The 19,853-nt window shown below is 40.2% G+C and overlaps 2 protein-coding genes across 6 annotated transcripts in view; one reads left to right on the forward strand and one right to left on the reverse strand.

Annotated features, from left to right (window-relative positions):
• The first annotated feature begins 1,264 nt into the window (after positions 1-1,264).
• si:dkey-251i10.1 (uncharacterized protein LOC100038774 homolog) lies at positions 1,265-3,848 on the forward strand. Its single transcript, XM_061299815.1, has 4 exons — positions 1,265-1,476; positions 2,247-2,733; positions 2,819-2,959; positions 3,041-3,848. The coding sequence occupies exons 1-4, from the start codon at positions 1,366-1,368 to the stop codon at positions 3,196-3,198; spliced, it is 897 nt and encodes a 298-aa protein (XP_061155799.1). The 5' UTR covers positions 1,265-1,365; the 3' UTR covers positions 3,199-3,848.
• A 2,018-nt stretch (positions 3,849-5,866) lies between these two features.
• Positions 5,867-19,853, reverse strand: part of zbtb20 (zinc finger and BTB domain containing 20) — a 29,852-nt gene continuing 15,865 nt past the window's right edge. For all 5 annotated transcript variants that reach the window (XM_061299813.1, XM_061299809.1, XM_061299812.1 and 2 more), the window contains 2 exons: positions 17,010-18,539; positions 5,867-16,298 (listed from right to left, as the gene is read on the reverse strand). In XM_061299813.1, coding sequence (XP_061155797.1) covers positions 15,751-16,298; positions 17,010-18,519 — 2,058 coding nt within the window. In that variant the 5' untranslated portion in view covers positions 18,520-18,539 and the 3' untranslated portion in view covers positions 5,867-15,750. The remainder of the gene's footprint in view (positions 16,299-17,009; positions 18,540-19,853) is intronic.

A 19,853-nucleotide genomic window follows, 5' to 3' on the forward strand; every position in this document is an offset into this window, starting at 1 on the left:
TGGTGAATAGTTGTGATTCTGATACATTGGTTCACTTGCCTGTTAAAAAAAAAAAAACATGCATGAACACGAAATATCCCTGACTGTGTTCCTGCAGTGTGTGCGGACATGACAGTACCATGGTTCTCAAGAACACTGAAGGTGACACCACTCTGACATTCAGTAACCTAATGCTGCCAAGAGTCACGTGCAATCACATAATGACACATACAGTACAACTTTACTGATAACTAGTTCCTTGAACTGTGTAGGCTCATAGGCTCTAAAATAAATATCCAATAAAACCAGTAGCAAATGACTTATAAATTGAAAAAAACAAAACGCAACCCACATACATGTCCGTGTTAATAAATTGACAATATATTGTGCAGTAGAGAAGGACAATATCTGGCACATACATATTCAGCAGCAACATAGATGCAAACATAGATTCTACCTTGAGCACTAAACTATATGTCCACATAGCTCCCATGTTGAATGTGGAAACATTTAATTTGGAGGAGAGAAATGGCTGGCTTTGAGTTTACCACCATAAATGAATAATGAATTATTGGTTTTTTTCTGTTGTGACTGCCAAAAGTGGTTGTTAAACCGATCTAAAGCACCAGACATACAAATAAAATGTATCTACATTAAAATCATTTATTAGCTAACGAATGATCTTTACCTGCTGGATTATTTATCATCGAAATTCCGGATTATTTATCATCAACGTGTAAAAAAAACATTGACAGCCGCAAACAATACAGTAAGTGTAAAGTGTAAGTGTAAACTATTTAGCACATAGAAATTTGCTATTGTTTATTTACTTTCAAACTTGTAGCAAACGTCAGTGATGTCAAGTATGCTGCGATTGTAAAATTACTAGGATTTCATTTCACTTAAATTGCCTGGCCAATAACATATGATCCTGGCATCCTCAGGTTGCTGGGAAAATAATCTTGCTCCTTTTTTATCTACTCACAGCTTCTCATTTAATAGCCAACAAAGGGGAGAAAGAATATTATTATCCAAACTGTTGTTTCTTATGTTCCAGCACTTGGTCATTGTGAAATTCCCCGAGAAATTGTGTTGCGTTAACAAAACTGCCACATTAAATATGGCAAACGCTCTGAGCCATGGCGCTCATGAGACGTCTAATGTACGTATGACTTGGATGTCTAGCGTAGGATGAACAACGTAGGGCCTAGCGATTGTGTGACGTCACACGCAGTTCTCGCGTCGTATCGCGAGTTATCGCCCGAATAAATCCGCAACGCGGCTTTCCAATCGGCCATTTCGTCGGTTCAGGCCACAACCGTAAAGGGCAACGGGGCACTCCGCAACATACTGGTTATCTGAAAGGCACATCAAGAACATCGCATCATGAATGAGACAGCTATCTCTTTTGCCAAGGACTTCTTGGCCGGTGGCATCTCCGCCGCCATCTCCAAAACAGCCGTCGCACCTATTGAAAGAGTGAAGCTTCTCCTTCAGGTAAAAACGTCTTCCGGAAAAAAATTGCTTTTAATGCTAGCTCGTTAGCTTCTTAGCTTGCGCCAACTTGCTCAATGCGGCAGAGAGCGTTTCTTACCGCTATACGGTTGACAACTCAGAGTTTGTCTCCAGTAGACCACTCTACTGCTGATGTGATGTGTTTTAAATGTCTGAATGGCGTGATTTGTGGTTAAAGGATGTAAGGTCATCACGGGATTGTGAATGACCTACACGAGCCGGCGGCTAATGCTAGCTCCCCTCCACGTTAACCTTAGCCGGCGTTGCTAACAAAGGACAAACAGTCTATTTGGGACATAATGTACTAATGTCATAACGAATACCACGAAATGTAAATTCACCACGTTTAGTTTCTCTGTGTGTTGGTATGACATTTTGAACGTTTTTAGTCTGTATGCTCATGCGGAAGACTGCTTGCAAAATGGCTGTTAGTTCTCTGTTTAATACTCTTTCGACCAGGACAAGTTTTGCATTTTATCTACGTATTTTCTTTTTACTAATCACTAACCACCAACAGCCATTTGTTCGCTTATTTTAATTTAGACTCAAACCGTTTTAGCCTTATAGTAGTAAGCTCAAGTCCTTGCCAGCTTCGTTGGCCATTGGGCTGAGAGTAATTATTTGAAAGATGTTAAAAGTTGAGATTTAATAGGTATCAAGGTCATAACCTTGTCATTTCAAGTGCTTCTGGCTTAATTGGCTTTACTGTTACATAACTGATGTCTTTCGCTTTCCCTCTATCCTCATTCCAGGTGCAACATGCCAGCAAGCAGATCACAGCAGATATGCAGTATAAGGGAATTATGGACTGCGTCGTCCGTATCCCCAAGGAGCAGGGCTTCCTTTCCTTCTGGAGAGGTAACCTTGCCAATGTCATCAGGTATTTCCCCACCCAGGCCCTCAACTTCGCCTTCAAGGACAAGTACAAGAAGATCTTCCTGGATGGCGTGGACAAGCGCGCCCAATTCTGGAGGTATTTTGCCGGAAACCTGGCGTCGGGCGGCGCTGCCGGAGCCACCTCCCTGTGCTTCGTGTACCCCCTCGACTTCGCCCGTACCCGTCTGGCCGCTGATGTCGGAAAGGCCGGCGCTGCGAGAGAGTTCAATGGTCTGGGCGACTGCCTGGTCAAGATCACCAAGTCCGACGGTATTCGTGGCTTGTATCAGGGCTTCAACGTGTCCGTGCAGGGTATCATCATCTACAGGGCCGCTTACTTTGGCATCTATGACACCGCTAAGGGTAAGCGTGCCCTTTTTTTGGAGTCATTTATCATTTTCTGTTAAACCAAAGGCTCTGTGACTTACACATGGTGTGTTGTTCACAGGCATGTTGCCTGACGCCAAGAACACTAGCATCTTGGTGAGCTGGATGATTGCCCAGAGTGTGACAGCCGTTGCCGGCCTGACCTCCTACCCCTTTGACACTGTCCGTAGACGCATGATGATGCAGTCTGGACGCAAAGGAGGTGAGTTAATTAACATTTCGTGGGTCTGGAGTAGATCATCTCTGGCCCGACTTTAACGTGTACTTCCTTCTACCGACTCAGCTGACATCATGTACAGCGGCACTATCGACTGCTGGCGTAAGATCGCTCGCGATGAGGGCGGCAAGGCCTTCTTCAAGGGTGCGTGGTCCAACGTGCTGCGAGGCATGGGCGGCGCCTTCGTGCTGGTGTTGTACGATGAGCTGAAGAAGGTCATCTAAAAAAATGTCATGTTGTCACCTCACTGTCCAATTTGGCTAAATGTAATAACTTTCCATTTCTTATGGACTCAGCATTCTGCCTTATTTATGGGAACAAAACTATAGTGTCCTCTCCACTTAGCTGTGGGTAATGGCTGTAAGTTGTGCATCTTGATTTTAAACGTTCCGCACCACCCTCTTTACCAGTGTCATTCCGCAACAAGTATGGTACCTCCTGTCATTCACTAGGTTTGTATAGTCCCAAATTGAATAAATCCATTCTGGGGAACAAACTTCACAAATGATGTTCACTTTCTTCCTCCACTGTTGTAGCATGAGTACACTGGATCATGAAAAAGTGGATTACACCCAACTGCTATATTTACGCGTGCTTAACTCCCCTTGAGCCTTCCCTTAAGTGGTCACTGCTAGGCTTACTGCTAGATACAGTACAGTAGAACCTTGTAACTTATTTCTTTATTTTGAAACTGTTCAACAAAAACACATGGTTGTAAGCAGGCAAGATTTATTCTAGCTTTTTGTTTTGGCAGAAACTTCACAAAAATCAGCAGTGTCAATTTGGTTAACTGTAAGTTCCACCAGTAAATGATTTACCTTATTTTACATGTCAGTGGTTTATTGGAACATTAAAGTCAAGTTTCTCATACAAATCTGTGTTTCCTTTTGGTTGGCATCGATAGCTTTAACTAGTTATTGAAATGCATGCTGATGGAGTAATGTGAAGACTTCTTGACTGTTGCTGTGAAGGAAACAAGAATGCATTATACACTTGTGAAACATTTCTGAAATCAGTGCGTTCTCGGAACCTAACGTTAGAGGGCGACAAAGCACAACGTATGAGCCTTTGATGTATCGAAAGAAGAGCTCGTAATGCATTGAAGATTTGTGAAAAGTTTCTGAAAATAGATGCCTCCCCAGAACGTAACACTAGAGGGCAACACAACAAATAAGACTGACGTTCCAAAATAAGAATTGCTAATCCACTAAACATTCGTGAAACGTTTCTGAAAATGAATGCGTTCTCGGAACAGAACACCTGGGGGCGACAAAGCGCAAGAAATGAGCCTTTCGCAATCGTTTAATGCAGAGGAGCAAAGACAAACAGAATTGGTGATGTCGGAGGACTGAACACTGACTTGGAAAAGATCGGAGTCCACAACTCAACCGTCCGCCCATTGTGGGCCGTTACATCTCAGCTCTGGACAAAATGTTTCATACGGAGTAGTGAGGGGCATTCCAGTTCTTTTAAGTGAACCCAATCTTTACAATCAGTTCACTCAAAAGATTCGTTCAAACGAATCGTTCAACAAATCGCTGTTTGATCTGTGACGTCACTTGGACACTCCATTAGGTACACCGCCATTTTCAAGTGTACCTAATAACAGGCCACTTTATTAGGGAAATATCATGGTCAAAAGTCACAGGTGTCAAGCTCTAGTCCTCGGGCCGCATTCCAACATGTTTTCCAAGATTCCCTCGTTAAGTGCACCTGCGTGAAAAGTTTTAGCTCCTTTCACGTTCTGCAGGTGTGAATCACTTACTCACTAATTCGTTCACTCACAGATTCGTTCGTTGGTGAACGGGAAATGCAATTCACGACTCGTTCATGAACGGGAAGTTACGTCATTTTCTTCTTCGTTTTGTTTTACGGCGAGGTGGCACCAGCTTCAATGCGCATTACCGACACCTACTGGTTGAAGTCATATGAACTGAAAAAGGAACGAATCACTTTAATCACGTGATTCGGTCACTCTCGTTCACTGAAAAGAGTCCTACTTTGGAAATATGTCACTTCCAGCCAGGCCGTTCCGTTCCACTTCAGCCGAATTTTCTATCGTGCCGGTGTAGGTATCACACTTGATCCTATGACAGTGATCTTTGAAAACGTTTTTTTGTTGTTGTTTTTCATGAGTTAAATGGAGTCATCTCCCAAAGGCCAACACGCCAAAACAGGTCCTGCCAATCCCTTTAAACCGCTCGGCCTCATCTTGCCAACAGCCCCTCCCAGTGTTTCTCGTTGAACCTTCATGCTAAATACACAGTAGTGGTTTTGTGTAAAACAGGGGTCTCAAACGCAATTTACCCAGGGGTCGCTGGAGGTCGAGGCAGGTGTTTCACGAGAAAAGCACTTACAAAAACACGGCAATGTTATCAAATGTCTTCATTTTTTTAACACAAAATAGGTGAATAAATAAATAGATTAATAATACACAAGACAATCTTAAACCAATCAGTAATAAATAAATAAATAAAACTAATATAAATAATAATAATGCAGTAGATATACAAGACAGAAGAAACAACATATAGTTGCTGATGACAGAATGTAACTATTATTCAGATTGAAATGTCTGTATTAACAGTCAATAAGTTTTTATTCAATTTCTTCGCCTTGGCACGTAATTTCTCCAGAAATAGTGTGTATTGATGTTGCCAAACTACTTTTATACTTGTGTGACAGTTGATGTTGAAAAGAAAAGTTTATTACTGTTATTACCCCCTCATTTGTCATCAAAGTTAAGAGTGTTAAAAGCCTTTTTTGATCACCCGGTTTCTATTTCCATCATATCCTATGGGAAAACAAACCCGAATGGATTGTGTTTGACTTTCCTATTTGCGTATTTGTGGTTTGTGAGAAGTGATGGGAAATAAAAAGGCAGACAAAACATTGTGTGAAGTACAGGAAAGTACTAGTTTTTATTCCTTCATAATCAAACTTCACAAACAGCTTGAACTTGTACAATACCTCAGAGAGTGAAAATTACAAAAAAAGTGCTGGTAACATTTACAAAAATCATCCTTACTTAGCAACAATCAGTTTATTCTTCCACACTTTTTTTAGTCTTTTGTATTAAGGCTTAATACTTCTGTATAAAGTATATGCAAGATAAGTCTTCACAGTTTTTCGAAAAAAGTCACAATATTGTGTAACATAATGAAGCTTTTACGGCTATTTTCTTTATAATAACGAATACACATCACTGGTAAATATATGTGAAATACAGGGCTTATTGTAAAATGGCAAGTTATGATACTGGTTGCTGAGATAAATGGATTCCACACACTAGTTATAGGAAAGTTTGCGAGAACTGAAGCAGGAGGAGGAAAAGAAGAAAAATGATAAGTGTCAACAGTTGGGGAGATCGCCTTCAAACTTTGGCACATCTCACGAATGAGCAAGTCGCACAAATATGAGATTCCAAATGAAAGAAGAGCTAAACTGGCATAAAGTGAAAACATGCTGTGTAGTAAGGTGCTAAATTAGAGATGTGAAAATTTTTCCTAGTTAAAAAAAAATCATTATTCTTTTGTTTTCCCCACATGGACTGACATGAATAAGGTGCATTTTAAGACTCAACACATGTATGCTTTTTTTTTTTTATTAGTAGTTGACAAAAATATGTAATAAATACAAGTTAAAATAAAATTAAATTGACCAAGAGTCTTGAGGCGACCTCATGCGTTGCCGTGGATTGGAAAAAAAAAAAAGAAGAATGCCTAATTCTCTTATCGTGGCATGTGAACATAAAAGCAGTATTGTAGTTATGGTGTTGCCTGTTTTTTTTAAATATATATCACAACTTTTTTTTTCCTCAAGTTTTTCTTCTTTTTTTTTCTTTTTTACAATTGAAACTGTGACAAACCGGATGACTAAAGGAGATGGAATCGAAAGCCGAGATATATTCACACGATCCTCAAGAAGCTGCACTGGATTTGTTTACAGGTCGACGGATGGGCCAAATTACCCTCATGCATACTGTACGGTTTAAAGTGATGCAACAAGCTCGCTTTAAATAGTCTACATCACAAAACAAAAAGCAATTTGGTTTTTAGTGCAAACACAATTGGCTGGCTTCAGCTTCTCAATAATAACGAGATTACAAGAAGGCACGTACTTATGCTTCCTCGAACACGCAACATATTCAGACAAACCGCGACACCAGACAAAGCGGTGGGAACAGGAAGGAAAGCTGCTTTGCCGCATATGATGGTGACTTTTCTCTCTCTCTCTCTCTCTTTTTTTTTTTACACTAAACAATAATTTATGTCAAGGTCAGACCTTGACTTTGATGGTGGGACAGAAAAAGGAGATTTGGTGGATGCAGCCAAATGAAGTTTGTATCACAAAAAGGTGCATTTTATTTTTGGAACGTTCTAGATTTAAAAAAAAGGAAAAAACCCACCAAATAATCAACGTTTTAGTTTGTTCACACGACAATAGTTGATGAAGACTCAGAATGGATCCCCTCCCGTATTAACCTAACCTATCTCATTTGCCTCACTTCTGCTTTGACTTGTCTATGTAGAAGCCGGGAGGAAACTTGAATGCCCCTCAAAAGGGGAAAACATCAACGTGTGCCACGACGGACGCCAACAAACAACTATGGTTTTGACAAGTTGTTCAGTGAATAATATTGCTTTTTGATAGAAGACCAAAATGAGTCTTTAGTGCAAATTTCTTTTCTGGCTTGAGAAAATGGAACAATGAGAAAATTGGTTTATTATCGGCTTAACCATAGCAAGAAGGCGTCCAATCTGGAATATCCCTTTATGATGTCTTACCCTAACCCAGTGGACTAAGGAGGGGTATTATCATTATTATTCGTCAATAAAATACACATCTGATGAGCAATTTATCAAAAAAAGTTCTGAACTCCTGTTTCTAAGCCAACCGGTGCACTTCATTTGGACTCAACAGCTATGCAACAAGCAATTGCGCACGATCAACAGACTTTTCCCAATCAACAAATGAATTGATTATTATGCCTTGGCAAGCAACGATTGGGAAGAGCGGGTCACCTACGTGGGTATACACCCCCCCTTCACCCTAACAAAACGAAACCTCTTGACATCTCAAAAATTAGCCCCCCCCTCCCCATTTCCTGTGCAGTCATGTCTGTCAAATACATCTCTTAGCTTGGAAATGTTGGAAAACTCACTCTAGTCCAGTGTTTGACAAATCATTCTATTTAAAAAAAAAAAAAAGAAAAAAAAAGAACGTCCATGCACATACTGAAAAATTCTCCCCTATTTCAGAACAGCAGTCAAAACATTTCAAACAAGCTTGTTTTATAACAATAATAATAAAGTATAAACTTGGAGGATAAATTACCAAAAACTAAAGTCGAAAACACATTACTGCAGCATATATCTCAGGGTTGTTTAGTTTGATGTCATCTTTAACTACCGTTTACTACAACAGCTCCACTTCTGACAAGTTTTTTTTTTTCCAAGGGGGTTACTGGGTGAGTTTATAAGATAGCAAGAGGATTGAGGCAGAAACAAAATATACACACAAGCAACATCTGAGTTTACAAAAAAAAAAAGCATGCCATCTACAAAAAAGATATCAGAGCAACAAAAAGCCAGATAACCAAAAGAAAAGACGAGAGAGTGCCCGGCTTGCAAATTCAAGCAATTTGTCTTTGCGCCAATTACCGCAATTCAATTACCTATTTTGAGAGCACACAATAAAATAATATATTCCAGAATCTTGACAAGAATCTCTGAAAACAAAATTAAGGATGACGCTTTGTTGTTACAAAATGATGACAATTTTGGAGCACATTTATATTGAATTTTTCTTTGCTGCTCCAGTGAGCATAACGATATTTCACGTTTGGTTATTCTCAGTTTTTGGCTTCATAACTTACAAATATGTGCAAACATCTTGGTCCATATCAAGTACAAATGGCTAAACGTCTTCAAAAAGTTGTGATGTTAGTTTTGTTGTTGCAGGGATAGCCTTTATAATGTGTAAATCCGATATTTTGAGGAAAAAAAAGTTAAGAACAGAGAGTAAATTTTAAAAATGCAATCTATTAAATGTAAAATAATGTAAAAGTGAATTTCAGGGGTCATTGATGAGTTCAAGGTGGGGATGACACATGTTCAATGTTTGATTGTTTGTGGAAGAATGAATATGGTCTTATTGAAACAAATATCAATGGGTGTGCATTTTTTAATAGTTTTATAGGGTTTTCTAATTAAAAACATTTTTTTTGCCCTTACCCTAATCCTAGCCCTACAAATGAACACTAGCAAAACACTACAAATAAACATTAAGCTTTCTGCCTTTAAAACAAAAAGCAAAAACAACATCAAGAAAACAACCCCTTTTTTCTCCAAAACAATCTCAACCCTTCTTTGGTTTGTGTGAACTAACAATGTCTAGTTCCGTTTTTCCTCACCAAATGGACTTCAGAAAATAAATACGGCTCCATTGATTACTGTAAGTCTTGATGACGTCTGTTTTTAAATGTTTGTCGTTGAGGCCAAATATTTAAATGTGTCTACATGTTGTCTACAGAAGTGGTCTAGCTAGAGAGCTTTGTGATTTTGTGTAAAAAAAAAAATAAGGCAAATTAAATGAAATACAGATTATTTTTTGTTGAAGGGGAACACTGACTGGAATGTTCTGGATTGAACGGGAACAAAAATGGCCATAAACAGTGATTCTCAAACTGGAGTATCATTGGTGTTATGTGGGCTCTCTCTAGTGGTAAGCAAAAGAAGTTTCAACAGCATAATTAATTTTCCTTACCCTGACCCCGCACATTTTAACACATACAGTTTAGTTGTATTTAACTTGAATGCACAATGCATTTTTTTTAATCTACATGTTTTCAAATATTTGTTTTGGTACAATGTTTTAATTTACCATTTATGTGCAAACCATTCGAACTGAACCATTATTTAAATACAGATTCCAGAAATAAATTCAGACTGGATCATCATTATTTCAATGTCCTTTTTTGGGGGAGAAAATAATAATAATAGATGTTATAACGCAGTTTGAGAACCACTGCAAATTTTTTAACAGGACTAAATGATACAGTAGACTTGGACTGATACGACAGGTGGGAGCTTTAAAAAAAAATTCAATAGTGTTGTGTAATAATGGAGAAAAACGGTCATCGGGAATATAACTATGAGTGGATGTAGACTGTGTGTGTGATTGATGGGTGGATGACAGGGACAAGTTATCACGTTGCCTATACTGGTTTTGAATGTCAATGAATCTAAGCCTTCCCCCCCAAAATATCTGTTTATAGTCATAGCTGTTTTCTCCTAATCAAAACTATAAATGATGGAGGACTTAAAGAATCAAAGTAAAGGCAATCACTTTATTTGGTTTCACCTTGGGGATGTCTTGATTTTAAGAACTAATTTAGAATTTAAGTACCCAATTAGGAATTTTGCCAAAGTTACCATATTTAGGCTGTTAAATCTTCAAGGATTTTGTCCTCATGGGACAATTCTTTTTTTTTTCTTTCTTTTCTGTGCGGCCTTAATAGTCCTTTGTACTAATTGACAATAGTAGTTTTAATGTGAAGTGTTCCCACCCCGCTAAAATTTTCAATTTGGCACGTTGACCAGGCTGGAGAATGAAAGTGTGGTAATGAGTCCACAGGGGACACAATAATGAGCCGGTCCAAAACCTTTCATCTCGCAGCTACACCGTCATCGCCATCCGAAAACTTCATGTCTGACACAAAGCGCTTTTAGAGATCTTTGTGCAATAATCCTGTGTTGTGTTCACTTAATTTTCTAATCTGATTACAAGACTTTACCGCCAAAGAGGGGTTATAAAAAAATAAATAAAATAATGCTAGTTTCTTTTTGCACGTGGCCCCATTGTACGGCTGTATGAAGGCAGGAAGTTAAAACATTCGTTAATATGAGATGAGAAAATTTAGCATCGGGTAAACATAGCCAACTGCTAATCTACTGAGGATGCCGTGTTAACAATTTTATATTTACCCACAACTATTCCGAAAGCTGCATCAAAAAAAAAAAAAAAAAAATCGCTGAGGGGACAAGCTGAAAGTCACAGCACCTTACATTCATGCAGCTTCTTCTATTGATCGCCAAGCCGCATTGCCTTCCCGCGACAAATGTGAACAACGTGCAAGAAGAAAACAGTCAAACATTTGTAAGTGACTGTGCATCTTTGATATCTTTGAGTCCTCCATATAGTAGCATACATGGAAGAAAAATCACACCTGCTTTTACTGTATATGTATGTATAGAACATTTCAGGTATTTTAAAGGGTTCGGATGCATTCACAACCACCTGGTTTTATTTGTATAAATACTGTCGTATATTTTTAACTAAATAGACCATTGTGAATATATTGTATCTGTGCAATGTAGGAGAGAAAAACTATGAAAATTCTGTATAGTTGCTGACTGTACTGCTAGGCACTTGATAGGCATATTTCCAATATCCCGCAAGGAGAAATTCATTCAGCTGTGTGGAGAGATGATGATTTCTTTTTTTATATACATTTTATATATTTATACATAAATATCTTTACCAGACGTTATCTGTTTCACACTGATGTGTGCTGTAGAAGAGCAAATAAAAAGCTGTTACGTATAATCTGAGTGGTTTTATTCTGAACTGTGACTTAATTCAAGCTCGAACAAAGAAAAACTGATGGAGACGGACACCGCTATGAACCCTCACCATTCCTGTCCTGTATTTTCACCTCGATGCAAAGCCTATACTGTACGCATATTTATAATACACTGTGAAAGAAATGACTTCATTACTTGACTACCCTCGACCCAGCTAGATGAAATCTATATGTATGTATTAACAACACCACTGTACTGTGTGATCACCAGAACACATAAGCAGGATGAACTAAAGAAGTACTGTGAAGAAATGAAGAATCAAATGTACGGCTAGAAAGACATAACAACATATTGTAGACCCCAAATCTCTATACTAAGATAAATAAAACATGTCATATGATTGGCAAACACAACACAAACAGCTGTGAGATTGGTATCCAGCATTCAATAGGGTTTGTTTTGGAAAATAAGCCAACGTTCTGACCCCACCCCAGAAAAAAAGAGGAAAATCTCCCTTAGCTGAAAGTACAAGAAATGCGCAAAGGACCATCTTTCCCAAAAAGGGGCTGCAATCTTTTAAACCATTTTTACAATTTTTCTTTGCAATACCCGAGAAAAGCACCACCCACAAGTATCTGAAGCAGAATAAAGAATATACTGTCTTGTATAAGTATGGACAGTGAAAGGAAGCTAATGCACACCAGGGAGAAGAAGAAGAAGAAGAAGAAGAAGAAGGCTCAGTTCCTTCCAATCTTATCATACAACAAGTCAACTGATGATGGGATAAGTTATTAGCACTCATCCGGAGAGATTGGCTACTTGTTATTCCAGAAAACCACCACCACCACAACAACAACAACATAAAAATGATAGCAAGACACTCTTATAGTGTAATTTTGAAATGAAATATTGTCCAAAGCCAACGACAAGCTACTTAACCTACTATTTAGACCATTGATACCACAAAGCTGGTTGTACTCATCTAGCTACAGTCTATAGTGCATTGGATATATGTGATTACACAAACTATGCAAAAAGCGGGTGCCGTGAAGGAATGCTAAATCACTGAATACGTACATTACACGCAAACATGTCTGCCTCTGCGCTGAAAGTTAGTTTGGCAGTGTTGGTGCTCGGCTGACAGAACACCGTAAGCTGTGTGCCCAAAAATGTGGCAATACTGTTGGAAAAGAGAACTCGGCAGTTTGCTTACATAGACTATTTAGTGCATTGTCTGTTAAGGCAAGAGATGACCCTCCACGTGCTGTGTCAAGACAAATAGCACTAGCACTAGCATGCAGCACATTTGCCATCCTGGCAGCGACAGCTACAAAACAGAGACGGCACACCATTTATTCGATTTGACTTTTTTTTTCTTTTCTTTTAGGCCAATACGCAAATGAGACGAGGAAATGTGAAATAAATGTTCACACGGTTTGGAGAAACTATTACAGAATCTCAGTCACGTTGGATGAAATTTGGAAATGACTTGCGACTCATGATTTCTTGCGAGCCCAAAAGGTTTGGTGAGGAGTCGCTCCTCGTCTCGTACCTGCGCTGCATATTGCAAAGGAAGCCCTAACAAGGTCAAGATAGTTTGCTTCTCAACAGTTTGATTCGGCTTAAAAAGCACACAGACAGACGACACCCACTAAAGGAAGGAAAGGACACGACGGTGCACAACCCACAGACACATACGGTATTATCAAAGAAGCTGCATTCCATCACCGATCCACGCCCACCCAAAATGTGTACTAGGACATGGATATCATCTATGTAACACGCACACACACGCACACACACAATAATAAATCATCGTTATTATTATTATTCATAGCGTGATAATGGCTGTTGTTATCACTACCACCGAGTCTGACAGAAGTTGTCGTGATTATTACTGTCTTACTACTGTTTCACTGTTTGGCTCTCAGGAAAATTCTTAAAGAAATGCAACTGAATTATTGAGTTGCAGGGAAGTGACTCCATAAAACATTACCTTAAAAAAATAAAATAAAATCAAACATAGATGCTCACACGTCATGTTACACATTTAAATAAATGCTTGCATCGGCACACGTACTGTACTGTACAAACAGTATATGGATTGATATACTGTCGGTGACTGCAAGCGATAACGAGAGCCGAGAACCGCTCAATTACTTTCAGATTGAAACAAAGCTATGCTAACACGTGAACTCTATAACCAAATGTTAGATTTTTTTTGTTTAAAAAAATCCTCTTTTCTAAAACTATATCTCTGTTAACAGTAGTGCACTTATTGGTTTAAGCAGTGCAACATATATGCAACAAAATAACGCAGTCCACTTATCAAGATTTTTTTTTTCCCGAAAAAGTTGTCTTTTCTGACTTTAAAATTGAATCAACAAAAAAAATCATAGTTCATTTAATGAATATGATTAAATATTAAGCACAGGCATTTTAAGAAAATGTGCAAAATAGCACGTTTTTGTCTGGGTTTATTTTATATCTGCTGCACTGTGAGCAACATAACTACAAAAGTTTGCTCACACAAAGGAGCAAATCCTTCACAATGCAATTGTGTGTCTAATTTTTTGTGTATACTACTGAACACTTATACAGTGTGCATATATATACGTATATATATACACACGTACACACACTGTAAATAGTCTGTGTGTTTATGAGTTGGTGCATCTGTGTGTCCTATTTGTTGAAAATATTGAAATCCAAATATCAGTTTACAGTGCTGTCATGATGCATGGATTTTGTCTTTTAGAAAAACTGGAATGTATACTATTATGTAAAAGTTCATCCACAATTTGTTGAGTGTGCGTGTAATATATATATATATATATATATATATATATATATATATATTGTGTGGGAGAGCTACTTGTTTTCCTCCGATCTTTCCTTTCAGAACGCAGCAGTCTGTTTGAGTGAGTGCCGTATCGTTATGAACAGGTTCTATTTTACAATCAGACGGCAACTATTTCAAGAACTAATTGGGACTGCAATTAAATGTTTCTCTTTTTCGCGCTGTTCAAATCCACAGTCAACCTCTGATACATAAACTGAGTGAAAAGAAAACGAAAAAACACGTAGGATAATCAATAACAACAATAGTATGAGATAAATCTTGTTTTAAAATCCACAGGAGTCTGATTTAAGTGGTGGAGCAGCAAATACGAAGGGAGTTTCATCTCGTATTCTGAGCTGCTCGAACTGTAAATGGAAAAAGGCTAAGGATGAAAATAGTATTAAAAAAAGGAGGAGGAAAAAAAATCGCTCTCATTTTATGATTGTTGTAACCTTGACTAACAGTCTTTTAGGACATTAGTGGCAGTGTATGCAAATGAGTTCAGAAAAACATTATTTTTTTCAGATTTTTTTTTCGCTTTGTCTCATCAACACAGTTTAATTTAGTAAACTAAATCATCAAAAATGCATGGACAGTTACAAAACATACGAAATATTATTCCCGCCATCTTTGATGGGAAGTGATTGAAATTTGTACCTTAACAGCTGCATTATAATCTCTTAATAACATAGGAATAAATAAAACCCAGTGTCAAATTTACTTTTTCTTTCTCAATTGTCTTTAGAAGGCAATCTTGTGACTGTCAGTATTTTAGAGGGAATATATAGCCCAACCCAGATGATTTTTTTTCTTGTTGTTATTGTTGTTGTAAATTATACCACAGTAAGTTTGGACATCTATCGTTTCCAAACAGGTCAGTATGGGTTCACAACTGCCATTTTAAATGGCATTTCTCTCACACACACATACACACAAACCCTCCACACACTCATACACACACTGGGAAACATGCAGATCCACACACAATGCACACTTATAATCGCTCAGATAGATCTACACTAAAGGTGTGTTTGTGTGTACGTTTCTTTCGTAGGCCTTTCGGTAGTGTTCAACACATAAATCAGTATTTTAGGAAATCATACATTTAGAGGCCTGTAGTTAGGATCCATCCAGTAGATCAATATCAAACTACTAAGCCTTAAGGCCACAATCTTTTTTGTTTATTTAGAATAACAAAAAAGAAAATCTGTTTGTTTTTTTGTTTTTTTTGGGAAACTTAATGTGCCAGTGTCTATACTCATTACTCTCCATACCTCAAAAGAAGAAAAGGAAAATCTAGTGCCATTTTGTTTGTCATTCTTTTGGAGTAGTTTATCTAGTTGTACTTATCCGTCAGAGACATGCATTCGCATGTGGTCGTTGAAGTGCTCCATTTGGTCGAACTTGACGGGGCAGACGGAACACATGTAGGTGGTCCCATCTTGGCAGCTGGCCTCCGCCGCCAGGCCCACTCCCGTCGGGACCCCGGGCCCTTCTCCCGCTCCTCCGCTCACGGGCATGGCGAGGGCCACCACCCCGGCGCCGGGCTCGGCCATGGGGAGGGGGATGGGGATGGAGACGGGGATGGAGACGGGGCCGGGGGTGCCGCCGGGGCCCGTCAGCCCGGCCAGGGCGCTGCCCGTGCTGTGCAAGGCCATGTGGCGCTCCAGCAGGGTCTTGTGGGAGAACTTCTTCTTGCAGATGACACACTCGTAGGACTTCTCGCCACGGTGCAGCCGCATGTGGACGTTGAGAGAGCTCTTCTGGGTGAAGCGCTTGTTGCAGATGCTGCACTGGTAGGCTCGCACCCCTGTGTGGGTCACCATGTGCTTGATTAAGTAATCCTTCAGGGAGAAGGAGCGCCAGCAGATGCTGCACTGGTGAGGCTTCTCTCCTGTGTGGGCATGAAGGACAGATATACAATTATACACTGAATGCTCACCCAGAAGCATAAAAAAAACATTTGACCATATTCTCATCAGCAAAAATATTTCCCCTTTCCTTATTCGAGGCTGAAGCTGCTCCATCTGTTAACGAAACGCACATCGAAGCCAACACTGGTCATTTCCACAAATCTGCAACACTGTGCATGTACTCGGCACCGGAAGCCAAACAGAAGGTGTCCAGTCCCCATTTCATTAAAGAATATGAGCTCGTCAGCAAGCTGACAATTCAAAGTTAATGCTCCTGCTGACTTCATCTAGTGGACGCCTCAAGGCCACTGGTGGGGAAGCATTAAAACGGGCTTTGTGTCTGGCTAGAGAGACATTTATGTCTAGACTTACTTTATCTAAATTGAAATTATGAGCATTCTAAATTTTATATTAATGGCCCTTGTCAGATATAACACATTTTACACAAGGAGACATGTCAATATTCCAATCACTCATTTTCCCAAGATGACTGATAAATGTACTGTGGAGTGTGGAGGCAGACGTTTGTCAGCAACAACAAGTACTCAAGCATAGCATTTAGTATTCTTTTTTTAATTAAATACTGATTGCCCTGGCACGAAAACTGTCTGAAATTTGAGGGTTGAAATTTATGGGCAGTCTGGAGCCCGGAGCTGATTCATTTCAAGATGGAGTGAGGCAATGTGACTTACCAGTATGCACAAACATGTGTTTGACGTAGTTCTGTTTTGCAGTAAAGGTTTTACAGCAGAGAGTGCATGCATAGGGTTTCTTCTCCCCCTGACCCATTGCCTGCTGCTGCTGCTGCTGCTGCTGGGATGGCGTCGGGGGCACGGCCATGGCGTTGGGGAATGATGGTATGGCAGGGGGCGGCACCGTCACAAACTGGGCCTGCTGCTGGCCCGGAAGGTAAATGAAAGACTTGCTGTCTCTGGTCGGCTGCGGGGGGAAGAGCGTGGGCAAGAAGGTGCTCCCGGCGCCCAACACTTGGGAATTGCTGGTCACGGCGTGCGGCATTCGGAGATTGCTGGTGTGTGACTCCATCTGCCGCAGGTAGTGCGGTGTGCTGGCCAGGGATTGGGACATGATGGGGTTGGCCAGGGGATGCATCATGGTACTGTCACTAGTGCTGTGGCTCTGGTCGCCCTCGTCGGGCTCCTGCGCTTGCTCCGGGGACGAGTCGTTGACCTCGATCTGCACCGGTCCGCCTTCCCCGTGAGGGCCTTCGCCGCCCCCCTCCCGGTTGAAGCTCAGGTAGGGCTGCTGATCCATGGCGTCTGGTTCGGTACTGATGGAGGAGCTGACGCCTGAGTCAAAATTTTCCACCTTGGACTCGCTCACCACGCCCTCGGTGTGGTCGTTCTCCACCTGGCAGTGCCCTACGTTGTTGAAGCAGCCGTACTCGTCTTCGGCCTCCTGCTTGATGTGCATGCCACCTGTTTGTAGGCGTACCGGTCGGGGCTGCTTGCGGCAGTGCGTGGTGGACTCGGCCGTGGAGATGAAGCGCTCCACCGGTTGGCTTCGATCCGGGATGCGGTTCATCCAGGGGGGATCCTGCGACTGCTGGTCTTTCTGAGCGCCGGCACTGGGATCGTAATTGCTCGTCAAGGGGTTGATGTAAAGCGAGCGCTCGCGGGTGCCGTTGGAGAGGCCGGAGTAGGAGTAGATCGACGCGTACGCTCGATCCGCGTTCTGCTGGGTTGACGTTTGCATACAGCCCGACTCGGCGTCGCTGCTCGGGCCGGACGTGGCCGACTCGGGCGTGCCGCGGGGGGTGTCCTGACCCGAGTCTCCCGGTATGACGGGGAAGCCTCCCGGGCCGGCCAGGCCCACATTCTGGGACACGATGCGAGTGCACTCATCGATGACGGTCTTGATCTGCAAGATGCTGGCGGCAGTTAGGATCTGCAGGGCCTCCGACTGAGACACTCGCAGAATCCCGCTGTACATAAAGTCAATCAACTTTTGGATGGATTGCACCGAGACCACCGAGGGGATCTCAATGTCGCTGTAGCCCAAAAGTAGCTTGTCCTGAAAGAAGGGGCTTCCAGCAGCCAGCACGCAGCGGTGAGCTCGCAGCATACTTCCATGAATCCGAACAGTCACATCACAAAAGTGCCCACGGTTGCGCTGCTCGTTCAGGGTCTCAAGTACAGAATTGCTGAAGTTGTGGAGATTGATGTTATGAATGCGCTCGGTCATCCCCTTGCAACTGATGTGACCTGAAAAGCAGGGCAGCAACACACCTCATTTAGAAAGACGCTGCATTATTTAGCCGCGTTAGTCACACCGCACTTGCCCCGTGTGTGCTGTTACGATATTGGAATTGCTAATTGCAATAAGAAGCCGTCTTTAGTGCCATTCTCGCACGCGTGATTTAAAAACGGACAAAAACACTGGGGGCCAAAAAATCTAACCTTTGTTGGAACACATGCAAGCATTTTTAATGTATCATTAGATTACTAAGGCTTAAAAATATTAAAAAAAAACATCAATTATTCATCCATTACATATGAAATTGTGTTAATTAGACAAAAATTGGTGTAAATTTCTATAGCGTTTTAAAAAGACTATATTTAAATCACATTATTTGTATTGTGCAGATTCACTCAAAATATTAGTTTGTATAATGCAAGAGAAATAACGTAATTTTTCCTTCTTATGGATAATACTGCTTGACTAATTGATAAACATTGATGTGTACACCACTCAAAGTGTTAAACCAATACCTCTCTGACCGTGTTGATATTATTCTTGTAAAAACAGATGTTTTAATTCATCTTAAATCTCATTACACTGAAAAAGTATGATAATATAATAGTAGTAATAATAGTAATAATAATAGTATGGTAATATTAGTGACGATAATAATAATAATAAGAACAATGCATTTGACTGAACCTTAATCTTCATTTCACAGTGCAATGAACAAAAAAAATGTGTACATTTATTTTCTCAAGAGGTATCACAAAACAAAGTCATCTGGATCGAGATATATATTTTTAATTTGATGCATGTACAATGAAGATTTTATTTCGTGCAATTATTTGACAGAATAAAATGGAGTAAATTCAACACTTTTTCAGTGAAGATTTTTTTGGCGTGTGTGTGAGAGACGCTCCTTTAATCGCCAGTGGGTGGCGCACAGGGCTCAGAGGACAAGCAGACTCTTTTGTTGGTCATGTGCTCGCTATGATGGTGCTTTTAAACTCAAGACACACTGAATGTTCTGCCGTAGATCAGTGTGCTTAGATTATTAATCTTATTGCGTTTTTTCTTTCCAAAGTTTAGCTACAAAATAAGAGAATCGTAGTTTTAAATTACAAGTGAATTATTTTAAATTTGCTCTTTTACACTACTTTATACATAGTATACATTTGATTCATTATCACGAGGGAGCTGGGGCATATTAAAAAAAATAAAAAAAAAAGAGTATAATGCATAATTTAAACCACAAACGCTGGCCCCACGTGAATAAGTGCAAATGTATATTTAAAGCTAGTTATCTTACCCTGTGAGCAAAGGGTAAAAATGAT

The sequence above is a fragment of the Syngnathus typhle genome, linkage group LG15, assembly GCF_033458585.1.
Source record: "Syngnathus typhle isolate RoL2023-S1 ecotype Sweden linkage group LG15, RoL_Styp_1.0, whole genome shotgun sequence".
In the NCBI taxonomy this organism is placed as follows: Eukaryota; Metazoa; Chordata; class Actinopteri; order Syngnathiformes; family Syngnathidae; genus Syngnathus; species Syngnathus typhle.

What these genes read in the sequence shown, in the direction of transcription:
- si:dkey-251i10.1 (XM_061299815.1), top strand. Translation starts at nt 1,366, where the DNA reads ATGAATGAGACAGCTATCTCTTTTGCCAAGGACTTCTTGGCCGGTGGC. An exon ending in GAGTGAAGCTTCTCCTTCAG is followed by an intron (nt 1,477 to 2,246) that starts GTAAAAACGTCT and finishes TCCTCATTCCAG; the next exon opens with GTGCAACATGCCAGCAAGCA. An exon ending in CATCTATGACACCGCTAAGG is followed by an intron (nt 2,734 to 2,818) that starts GTAAGCGTGCCC and finishes TGTTGTTCACAG; the next exon opens with GCATGTTGCCTGACGCCAAG.